Here is a 12,970-nt window from a genome sequence, read left to right as displayed (position 1 = left end):
CGTGGGGGGTGTGTTGGCCCCCCCCCCCCCCCCCAACTCTGTAAACTGAGTTTAGAGCTCTTAACTACATTGAGTAATAAATACAAAGTCATCCTTATCACATTGTTTTGCTTTGATTTGTTTTCTAATTCTTACTTTGCACACCATGGATAAGACGATTACATTTAGGAATCCATGTGTAGCCTTTTGCTATATGGTCAGCCATAAAATCAACGGGGTTTACTTGTTCATTTTAAGACACTAAAGGTGCCTATACACGAGCAGCGAGGCTGCTCTGATGAGTTGTAATTACGATTAATCAAGTCTGCTGGAGCATGGTAATTACACAGATTCCAGCATCTTGTGCACCAGCATCCCTGTGCTGAAAAATGGCAGTGGGTCCTCTTTAACTAAAGCTCATTTGACAAGCTTTAATTAAAGCACCCCTGCTGCCATATTTTAGTGCAGGGACACTGATACACAAGACATTCTGGGCACTTTAATTAAAACAGCTCTCAGAGCTGCTTTAATTAAAGTCTCCCCCCAACTCCTCCCCCCCCCTCCACGAGCACATGCATCATGCCCAAGATTACAGATTGCTGCTTTTCAGAAGACCATGATAGATTGATATAGTTTATCGCAACTCCAGGGACCAGTACCTGCTTGAAGCCACTCCCAGGTAAACCAGAGTTCTGCTTTCAGGGACTGCTGTTGCATTGTGGGTGTAGAGTGAGCTGAAGGACCATGTCCCATTTCCTCTTGCCTCATAAAAAGAGAATGGAGTATTTAGAAGACTAATAGATACTTTTCCTCAGCCTAGATCCATCTTTCTTCCCTTGCAGAACTTTCATGGCAAAATGCGGGGGCTGATGATTTAATGAAATGTTAACATCTCATGACCTTGACTTGTAAAACAGGTAAACAGGTATCTCACATTTTCTGAACTCTTGCAAGAGTATCTCCCCTTTGTGGTTAATATGGATGACAGACACACTTCTCCAAAAGCACAAACATAAAACCTCCTCCGCTGCTCCCCCAGCTACCATAATGTACATTAATGGTAGAAAAGATTTCAAGGAAATAATAATAAGCTTCTTAAGCCATTTTACTATTTTATGTATTCTCTTAAAGTCTTGGGGCATTCATGTAGTTGCATCTAACACACTATGATACAACTTTAAGATACAGTATACTGGAGGGTATTAACAGAATACATCCTTCAGCAACTGCAAAGAATTAACATAGTGCAACATCTACTTATCTAAATTATCCCCTCTACAATGATCCACCATTTTTTTCCTGGACCATGAGAGTCTACTTGTTACTTGAAGAGAAGCAATATAAGTTTAGAAACCTTTGGGAAATTGGAGGGGTCTTTCAATCCAGCTACCACCAACACACCAAACTTTCCCTAGTGACCCACAGTAATATGTTTTAAGTCTGTTGAACAAGTGAGGGCCCCGTAGGTATGCCTCATTTTCTGTCACAGCATAATAAATATGTAGGCAATGAGAGACCTTTCTGGAAAAATAAGATGGCATACCTACTTTAAAATTATCTGATGCTTCCTGAAGCTTCCAAATTGTGTTTCCTTGAAGTTAGAAGACACACCTCTTCTAGATAAATTTCATGATCTGTTTCATCCTCATCCTTCTTATTCTATTTTTTTCATGCTTGATTACTATAACTTTCTCCTGGACATCATCTCCATCCTAAATTTTACTTATGATTCTCCTCAAAATCTACCCATCTGCTTCATGTCTATCTAATTCTGGATTTTGGTCTATCTTTTGGACATCTCCTCTTGGTAGTCTTACCATAACATTAAATCTAGTGTGGCCAAAACTACACTCCTTACTTTCTCTCTCATATCCATTCTATTATTCTCTTCCTTGGCACTATCACCAAGATCCCCTTTACTACTCAGGATCATCCTTTCGGAATCATCTTTGATTCTTCCTCATTCCTAGCCCCATGCATGTATTTCAGGTCCAGGTTGATATTTATACTCAATTTGGAAAAGCCACCCTTATCTTCTTGTCTGTTTGACAGTAAAAAGCCTGGGAACAAAAAAATGGGATCTCCCTCCCCCCGAATTTAAACACTTCATGTTTGTGTTAACATAATGACATGCAGATTTTACCCCATCCACCTACCTCTTCCTTTTTCACGGTCTGCCTTTAGGTTGGTTTATTTTTTGGTGAGGGGAGGGAGAAATGCTACTTGCAATCCAATAGCTTAACACAGCAGAGAAAGAATCACTAACAGTTTTCTTGCTTCAGACTATGTATTCTAGTGTGTCTCACCAAACTAGCTGAAGCACAGCTTTTATGTGGGGATCGCCAAAGAAAAATTATTAATATGCCAAAGCATTCTTATAACTTCATACAGCTGCATAGATATTTTTATAGCTGAAAGCATGAACCCCATGAAAAACTAATACTGAACTCCTTAATCACAAACTTGCCCAAAATAAAAAATACATTCCAAAGTACTGCATGTAAAAAATGTATATGTGCATTCCAAAATATTGAAGAACTGCATACAGTGCAAAGTCCTGCTAGAATGCTAGAAAACATCAGGTTTATGCAGACTACTAGAAAGATACACATTATCAAAGCCTGGAAACCACTCCAGAGACAGATTTTAACTGACAGCTAGTTAAGAGAAGAACAACATTTCTTCACACAAATACAAGAAAATACTTTCTAGAGGATAATTTCCTTTAACTAGCTATTTTCATGTAAGCAGCGTCTTCCACAGGGCGGGGGCGGCAATCTGTGCTGAAGCTTTTCACTAGGTACTTCAAGTGATTTCAAATACAAAGCTAAAATCTTGTTTTGGCCTTCTAATTTGCTTTCCATTTTTAGCATGCAAGAATTTATTCACACATTTTTTGACACAAGTCCAAGAATACAAACAGGAAAATGACATTATACTAGTAGATTACCTAGTATAATCTAAGTATACCTATAAAAAAGAAGTTATTTTGACTCTTTATTTTGGTCAATGTAAAATAGTCATTATAGAGAAAATATTCTGGCCAAAGAAGGTCTTTCTTGCATTTGCTCTTTAGCTGTAACAAAAAGTAAAGAGAAGGCGGGGGGGGAGGAAAGAAAGAGAGAGAAAGAAAGAGAGCGAGAAGGAAGAGAGGGATGGCAGATACACTGAGAATCTTCAGTGTGGATAATCAAACCCTTTATTGTCTATGTTACATTAGACTGCAACACTGTAAAAACCTGTTAAGGAGAAGAAACAGATTGGTAGAGGTAGTAGAAAGTCCCTGTAACAGTCATAAAATGGCTTACAGGAGTGTCTGTGTCATGCTAAAAATATTATCATACTGTTTAAAATGCTGATCAAAGCTCATTGACTAAATAAATAAGGAACACAAATCATTTTAAATACTATAGTCTAAGTGAAATAACAAATCAATACTACATGATGAGAAAGAAGAAAAAAAGAAAGCTGAAGATTCATATTTAAAAACATCTAGGTTTTAAGATTGGTTTCCCCCACCCACTCCCATTTCTTGTTTAATTAAGTGAAAATCTCATTTCTGTGCTATATACAGCATATAATTATTTTAACTGATTTCTCCAACTGTTGTTCTTCATGTCACTAAATTATGATTGTAAACTGCTGATTAGTACCCTGGTAATGGCAGTGACAGCACTATCCTCTCCTCTGCGAGATATTCTGGAAGAAACTTTCCAGAAAGCTTTTGATTCTACATATTTACTAGGATTTCCTGTATCAGCCTGCAAAAAATAAATAAATAAAAATAAGGAGTTACAAATGTACACTACGCTTTTGTGCCATTTTGGGTACAGAAGAGTTTTTAATAACTAAAACACAAACAAATAAACTAAGCAACTATTAAGTAACTAGCTTTTGTGCATTCCTGAACTGTCACTGTTACTTTCATCCAACAAAAATATGACTCAGAGAAAGAAAAAAAAGTCAATGCTAGTGCAAACCCAAATCATAATCAATCGTTAATCAACACAGCAAAATATTTGATTTTTTCTTTTTTTTCTTTTGGTGTACAGTGGAATGTGTCTATGTGACTTCCCTCAAAATAACTTCACAAAACAATCAATTACAGTCACTTATAAGTATTTGCACAGACATTCCTAACTACACCAGGACTACAGAGAATTCTGGTATACACCTGGTGTAAGAGTATGAGGAAAAAAATTAGTAAAAAAAACCACAATTACATAAGAAAATTACATTTGCATTGCTGCAAGTGTTGCAACATAATAAAACTGTTAAGTTATTTAACAAGTAACAAGTAATATTCAGAACCAATTACTGACTAGGTTTCAAAAAAAAAAAAAAAAAGACAACCCCCCAAATTGTTAGAACAGAAAAATCACGCTTTGTTTTTTTTCTAAAAAATACCCACAAATTTGTCAGAAGCCCATTGCTACAAAAAAACAGAACTATACCATTATTGTATTAAGTAAACTGTTGCTCTCACCAGTATTAAAGGTTAACATCATTTCTGTACATGTAAAATTATTGCTTTTTTGAAAAATATATTTAGCATGCTAGTTTTTTTTTTATCCGTTTCCTGCCTTTACAAAATGTTACAATTAAAAAAAAACCTAGTAAAGCTTTTGCAAAAAATTTCACAGAACATTTTCTTTCAAGGCAGCAGTAACTTTTGATAATGCATAAAATTATATGTGCAAAATCTGAAACTCTCAGAAATATTACCATCACACATAGTGTCACAGCAATAAGAAAAGAAAATATTTATATCTGTGGAATACATTTTTAATTGCTTACACTGCATGGTTTAACAACCTGTTATGTGCCACAACCCCCACCTCAAAAACTTGCATTTAAAAGAGTTACTGTAGAAGAGGTATATAAAGCTTTTTTTTTTCCTAACACCACCAGTGATCACCAAGTACAAGACATGACACATATGAACATTAACCTGCCACCACAAAAGAAGTTATTCATCTTTTCAAAATGTCACCAGGCCCAGAAAGGAAGGGTAACTGGCTTGCTGAACAAAAATAGAGGAGCATGAGTTTCCCTAACAGGCTAGGTCTGTCCCAACTTGTTCAGCGACTGCTAAACATACAGATCAGAGGCTTTAAACAGCTTAACAATTGTTAAAAATGTGAAGACTTCCTTTGTGATCAGGTTGAAAAAAATAGCCCTGTTACAAAAAAGGTCCTGAGAGTAAAACACAAAAGCCTGTTTTTTTTTAGTGTTCAACTAGCTTTTCTTTTCCAAAGCAGTATATAAGCGTTTCTGTGGAAGTGTTTCAATTTCCATATTCACATACTATTAATGGTGCGCAGTCAAGAACAAGAGCACTAGAAATGCAAGTGGTCCCCAAACTGTAATGAAACAAACCACTGCAGAATGATGGTCTTCTCTTTAGTCCTTCATCAAGCATATCTTTCCATAGCACCGAATGCCACCTCTTTCTCCCTATCACCTTTCCTTTTTTTTTTAATTTGCTTTTCAGCATGACAGCCAGTGGCAGTTTCATTAATTAATACTTCTCCAGCCCCCAAATCCATTGCTGTTTTTCAAATGTTTCAAATAGTCATTGTGAGCATCAGGGAGGTTTTTGTTACAGTGCTTAACTTCTTCACGCTGTCCAAATCACATAAAGTTTAATTTTTCCAGTGTCTCAAACTTATCTTGATTAATATAGATGCCTTGCACTGCCACAGTGCTTGCCAACTCCACTGTTTATTATAAAGGAAATAAGGAACCATGGGACTGATTAGTACGTCAATTTATATATATCTTGTGTAGCATCTTCATTTATTTTAAAATGATTAACAGTGCAGAGGCATCCCCCTTCTAGCAGAGCACAGAGCACTGTTTTCATTCTAGCATGGTGGCTCCAGAGACTTGATGGCTTGCAGAGAAGTTTTCCAGCTGTTCTTCCATAGGGTTGTTCGCATCAGTGTTCTGAGGTTGTCGGAACCGCCGATCGGGGTACTGGCTGTTGTCAAAGGGTATCCGGTGCACACACTGTACATGTGTCTTTAGGTTCCCTTTCTGAGAGGCACTGTATGGACAATATCTGCATTGGAATGGTCTCTCCCCTACAAGAAAAAAAAACAGACAAAAACAGAAAAGCTGATTCTTTCCTCTTGTATTCTGGGGGTAGTCTTCTATTAACACTTATGTCTCTGCTTCTATTCAGAACAAGCAAGGAACCCTACATTTCTCCTGGCTTTACTACCTTTTATTAGCATTATGCACATTAATTTTGACCTAATACATCATGAAGAGTTATTTTTTAATAATCTCCAGCTAGAGCACAGCATGTCAGACTCCTATAAGCTGTTTGACATACTAGAATAGCAAATAATAGTGACTGAAAGAGCACTTAAGAAAAGGTTAAGAATGGCTGGAAGAAGGAGGAAGGCCTTCAAAAAAGCAGAATTTTACAGTAACAAAAGGGATTTATAACCAAATAATACTTTAAACAAATGTTGTACTTGGAGTCCAAAGAAGCAGAGAGAAAAAACATGCCAAACTCTCAGGCGTGTGTGAGTGCGTGCATGCGTGTGTGCGCACGCGTGCGCGCACATGCATCCAGGCAGGGGTGTGTTCACGGGCGTGCGTGTGTGTATCTGTCAAGTAGATGCACATGTGCCTCTCAGGGAGGGTGTGTGCGCGCGCGCATGTTTCTCAGACAGGAGTGTGTGTGTGTGTGTGTGTGTGTGTGTGTGTGAGTCTGTCTGAGGCAGGGTGTGCGTGTACACCAGTTTCCAGGAATAATTACTATGTTGGAAAAACAGAAGGAATATTCTAAATGAAAGATAATATCATGAATAAACAGGAGCCTGCAGCTCCCAGGGAAGGCTTTAAAATGACATTTGAAACATCACTGTCTGAACAACACGGTTTACAATCCTGATCCTAAAACAACATGGCAAGATTAATCTTACATAAATACATTATCCTTAAGCTAAAGTCTTGATGAAGTGAAACAGACCGTTTTAAATTAACGCAACATAAAATACAGCACCCATGTAAAATCCAAGCAAGTTTCAAGCTGTGCCTATGGCAGCCCTGGAAATAGCTAAAGAAAGCCCAGCTCTGGTTGACATAATGTATTAAGTGTATCTCTTCTGTTAATAGATTTAGAAAATTCCTAATTAAACCTGGCCCAAGATTCATGACATTTACCAGTCAAAGTTTGGTTAAAGTCGGAAAGATTTGCAACAAAATTAAAGAAAAAAAAGCTTCTGCACAGACTGCAGTATATTTGAAATGTAGGAAACAGTAACTGAATGAGAGATGTGATAAAACTTCCTTAGTTGGATGCTGAATTTCCTGCAGTAAACTAAGAAAGATGTTTTACATTTTTGCACAGCTAGATCATGCCTAAGAGACAGAGCCACAATTCCAAGAGGAGGCATTCATCATTAAAACCTCTTGTATTGAATCAGTCCTAGATGCACATGGGAGAGCGGTGTGGATTCTTTGTGCTCAAAGTCGGGTGGAGCTGGGGTGAGGGGAGAATAATGCCCTAGTTTCACTAGGTAAAAACTGAAAAAGGATCCTGACTTCAGGGCATAATTAGGGGTAATTTCTGTCAAACCGATTTCCAAATTAGTGCATGGTAAAAAGGTCTGCCTTACAGGTCCTGTAGAAATCCACACACAAATGGAGCACCTCCAGTAGCAGAGCAACATGAAAGTGGTTCTCATCTTACTACAGGAAATAAAAGTACAATGGGGTCCAGGGCACTGGTAGTGGGTAGGAAGGGGTGGAAATTCATTTCTGAAGAGACCAAGTTAGAAGAACTCCCTTAACTATTGCTTTTAAGAAGACCACTGCTGAGGGCCATCTTTTCCTACAGTTGCATAAGGAAATTGTAGCCTTCAGTGCTCAACTGAAACACATAACAAATGTGAAAGTACAATTTTGCCTGAGAGGAACAGCAGAAGGGTGCATGAGTAGAAGGGCAAAGAAAATATCTTAAAAATTATTTCTTCCATCATTAAGAAGGAGGTTTCAAACTTTTGGAGGTGAATACAGTCTTTCCAGACTGAAAATAAGGTGATATTGCCATTTGAAAGCACTGGTACACTTAGAGAACCCCAGTGCTTTTTATTTAGGGCACAGACAGAAATGCAGCTCTGAGAAGCTTTGCAGGAAGCATTTAAACCAGATTGGATGAAAATTTTCATTTCTGCCTGCACCCTTAATCTTAGAAAAGTATTTGACTTTATGCCTGCAACAATGTGCTGACAAAACTGCCTATTCATGTACATTTGCATATGCCTATCAATCAATCTATTTGTTTAAAATGGGTGTACCTGCAATTTGGAAGCAGGATATTAAAAAAAAAAAAAAAAAAAAGCTGTTGTTGAAAATTTGGCTCTTAAATGACATACTGCCTCAGCTGGTGTATGGTACACGTGCTCTGGGGATGGGAATACTTTTTCTGAAGAAGGAGCTTTATCATTTAAAGTGGTGGCTTCTACTTTCACTTATAAGAAAATAGCTAAGTTTACAGGAATGACATCTTCATTAAACACAACTTAAAACAGCTTTGTTTCAGCAGTATAATGTCCAAAATTTTATGGTTAGGACTTTTACAAGTCTGGCTAGGATATGACAGGGGATTGCAAGCAGATTACAAATATGTGAATAAGTCAGTTTTACGTTTCTGAAAACCATTGCAATGAAGTAGTAACTATCCATGTAAAAGAGATCCCTTTCCAGTTGCATGGCTAATAGGAAAATGTTAAGACAGGAGCTTCATTAATCTCATCTGTAATATTTGTAAACTAAAAGATATACCGTACATACGGAATACGAACATTATAGAACAGCAACCTACATGATTCCTTGATTGTTTGCATTATAATCACCATATGTATGAATGAGACAAATTAGGTTGCCATTTATTTGTTCATTATCTATTATTTTGATTAATGGAATTCTTGTTCTCAGCATAACTACTTAAAAATAACATTTGCAATAATGAGAAATGAACTATTAATCATGGTCTTTAACAGAAACTCAGCAAGGAACTGGGACACAACATTTCATATGTGAGCACAATGTCAAAAAATAGGACTTGTAGCTGACACTATTCGAATCCGAAATGTAAAAGAAAAAATTAAGAGTAGTCAATAGTTTTAATATTTTTATCTGAATATTTTTCCTAGGCTGCTCCAGGAAATATGGTACTGTAACAAGGAATATAAATACACGGTAAAAGGTAATGACAAAAAAACACCCTGGTAACATATACAACCTTTTCTCTTTGGTCCTTACAATCCATTTATTTCCAAAAATTTGACAATCTGCATTATGAGAATAACTACTTAACATCATAGGAAACTGTTAAAACATTTATGGTGGGGATAATAGAAGGCCTTTGGTTATGCTGTCTTAATAAAGCCTATCTATATACACACACACACACACCCATATAAAGCCTGCTTTTAACATTTCTCTTAAATTAAAAGGATTTCAAGAACTGCATTCATTATAATATTTCCACTTATAAAGTGTGCATTGTAGAACAACAAGAACTGCAGGACAAAGACTTCCAAGGTGCCAATGGCAGATGTTTTTCCACCATGCATTGTTACTTGGCTTCGTTTGCATACTGCCAATTAAGTGAGGGGTCATCTCTGCCACCATCTTGTAAACTGTGTCAAGAATAGGTGCTTCCCCTTTACAATTTTCTAGAACATTTTGTTTCAACAATCTCTGAGCATAGAGACAGGGGGGTGGAATCTGAACACAACTGGATCCAAACAAAGATTTTTTTTAGAAAGGTGAAAAAGCATGGATTCAAGCCACAAAATTACCAACAATAACTGTGCCCATTTTTAAAGCAAACCACAATTCCGTTCCTATGCTGCTGAACTCACCGGGATTTTGGCCTTTGATTGCAATGCTAAGGAATAAGGTTTTAGCTGCAGTCCTTGTAAATTTCTTTCACTCGTTGCGTTGGGAGTCCCTTGCTTTTGGAGTCACAATACTATGGCAAAGTCTGTCTTCAGTCACAGCGATTGTTCCAACAGTGAACTGACTGTCCTGTACCCAGTACATGATTGGCCTGTGCTCCCAGAGTTCATGCTTATTGAATCATGTCTTTGAAATGCTATTTAGTGTATTCCAAATGAGAATACATATTCATTGTGGAATATGCAAACTTAATTATGGATATATTTAGCTAATTAGCATTTATAAAAATAATCAGAATATTAAATGCGTTTAATATGGCAGCATTTCAAGTAAATCTGCATAAGTTTGTGCTCCCTGTATTGAGTCCGGGTAATGAACATTCTCTATCCTTCAAAGAAGCCTAGGAGCTATGCTAGAGTTCGTAGGAAGTATATTTGGTGAAAATAAATAAATTTTTAGATGCCAATCATGTAAAAACAGAGAGGAAGCAAGAACGAATATTGTGACTTTGCTTTTTATCTGTTCAATTATTTCCTATTTGTTCTTTTTCTGTGTTGCAGATGAGACAAAGAATCCATATAAATATATGGCCCAATAAAGAATTCATATAATATATAGCCCAGGGCCACAACTGTCAAACTTGGGTGGATACAATCTTCAGTGGTATATAGCATCTGTACCTTCACTGAGCCTGTGTGGGTGCTCATTACATTAAACTAGCCTCTTACATAGGTGACTAAATAAGGGTTTTGATTCCTAATTTTAAGTAACTCATTTTAGACTTGTTTCGAAAATGCTTTAAGTATTCTCTGACAAGTTGCAATAGTTTTACTATGGTATTTGGGAAAGTGTCTTGTTTGGGAATTTTGATTACCCAGCCTTCTTTTATAGGGGAAAAAGGTAGGTTTCTTTCTTTCTTTCTTTGAATACGGAGGGATGTGGGGAAATGTGATGTATAGTCTTTACGCGGATATACATTTTTTCACTCTTTAAGGGACTGCTCAAGGGAAGGTTTCTTACCTGTATGACGGCAACAATACATTAAATGAATCATTTTCCCTTAATGTGAAAAACCTTTATTCTAAAGCTATTTAAGTAATCGCTATTTTTTTTTTTGCTGGAAGCATGTGCATGGCACTGCTGTAACTTGAACTGACTTTACACTGTAAACTCTCTTGAATAGATCTGTCCCCAATTAAGAAAAGAAACGAAGACACAGAGTGACAATGTTTTAACTGGGAAATAGTTATGTTAGAGTGCTAGAGGCATTGTTCTCAGTCTAAGGTAGTTCCTATGTTTCTAACCCTCCCCTCAAGTTGCAAGTCAAAAGAAAATAATTCTCTTTGTAAAACCTAAGGGTTACTCCCCTTGGGGGTGGAGGGAGGTGGGGGAAGGGGAGTATAAAGTCACTATACACTAACAGAAACAACAGACAAAGGAAAACAACAGACAATTGGATGTTTTAATGTTAATTGACAGGGACAACGACCAACTGAGACAGAGGCTGAAATTAAAGGATATGACAAAGCAGCAGCAAATTAGCAGCTGCTAACAGTGAACATTCTGAAGGTTCTAGGAAGAGGCAGAGAATGGCACCTGACTTAGAAACTGGCGCAGCTATAGCTCTAACAGTCCTCTGTACCAGTTATACCAGAGACAGACTAACATGGAATAAGACTACAACTGCCAACTAAGTTTGCCATGGACAATTTTAGGCTGTAAATTTTCAAAGACAGGATTATAAATTTATTGCAAAAACAACATAATGGAAAGTACAAAAAGAATCAAAGATAATGTTACCAAAGCTACCATAAGCTAGAAATGACACATTTTTACAATTTGCCTCCGTTTTACAATAGTTTAAAATTTACTTCCAATGCCATTCCTATTTTTTTCGTTCAGAAAAACACTGTTCTAAAAAATCTTTGATCTCATCCATACATGGGCCTAGTCAAACGTAAATAGATTCAATGGCAGGAACATTTTAAAGATGCTTACATTTGCTAAATTACTATTCATGAATTTATGAGATCTTAGCAAAAGCTCCCAATTGCACTAGTTAAATAAACTTATTTACTTTTAAAATAATTTATATATAAACTCATTAAAGTACTTGGGTGGGAAGGCTTCTGAGGAAAACCAGGATTTTATGAAGGGTGGATACAGTCTTAAGGTTAAAAATAATTTCAAGAGTTTGTTTGTGTCTTTACTCTTGTTCTGTTGATAAATACCCCTTTTAGAGGTACAGCAGAGAGATATTTAATATTTTTTCCTGAAATTTCTACTGTGAAGCCATTAAACTAACAGTGCTCGTCTTGCAGACAGAAGACCAAAGGCAACATAGGCTGCAGCATTTCTGCAGTACCAGTACAACAACACGTTGAGCACTCTTTTAAAAGTTGAGTCTTTATGGCCCATTTGATCCTTGATGCCTCTGCCTATAATGCTCATAGAAATACCATTGTTTGTGGTGAAGTGATATTCATACCTTTCCACTGGAACATAGGTTGAGCACTACACCCAGTGCATATGCTAGAAGAAGTGGTTATTTGGTCATTGTAGCTTTTAGTCATTATGGAACTGATTAACACTAAAGACAGTTTGGTTGTTGCTTTTTTTAACTAAAGTCTTTGGTCAGTCCAATGGATGGATGGTGACATAATACATCACTGTACAAAGGACTGGGTTTCCATAGGTCCCTGGACGTTTACTCCACAGGCAAGTGGGAACTAAGACAATCCAATGGAGGAAATTCTGAAGAGCTTTTGTGAAGGGAAAAATATATTAACTGGCTTCTGAGATGGTATCTGGTGATGATGATTAAGGATCCAATCCAAACCCAAAGGCTGCCTATACTCATGCTCCAATGCGTTCTAATTAGAACACCCTAACATCGCCACAGCATCACATGTATAAGCCCCCATAGGTTTAAAAATGACCACTGGGGTGCTTTAATGAAAGCTCGTCGAATGAGTTTTAGGTAAAGCGCCCTGTGGCCCTTTTTAAATGTGTAGGGGCTTAATCCACATGTTGCTGCCCCATTTTAACTAGAGCAGCTCTCCAAGAA

General features: G+C 37.0%; 1 protein-coding gene across 1 annotated transcript in view; it reads right to left on the bottom strand.

Moving 5' to 3' along the window:
* Positions 1-2,837: 2,837 nt before the first annotated feature.
* ZNF516 (zinc finger protein 516) overlaps positions 2,838-12,970 on the bottom strand; it is a 165,773-nt gene continuing 155,640 nt past the window's right edge. The window contains 1 exon segment of the mRNA XM_025192511.1: positions 2,838-6,065. Coding sequence (XP_025048296.1) covers positions 6,006-6,065 — 60 coding nt within the window. The 3' untranslated portion in view covers positions 2,838-6,005.

The sequence above is a fragment of the Alligator sinensis genome, unplaced genomic scaffold (assembly GCF_000455745.1).
Source record: "Alligator sinensis unplaced genomic scaffold, ASM45574v1 scaffold411_1, whole genome shotgun sequence".
Lineage (NCBI taxonomy): Eukaryota > Metazoa > Chordata > Crocodylia > Alligatoridae > Alligator > Alligator sinensis.
The sequence above is the reverse complement of the archived record's forward strand: the minus strand, read 5'-3'. Positions and strand labels throughout refer to the sequence as shown.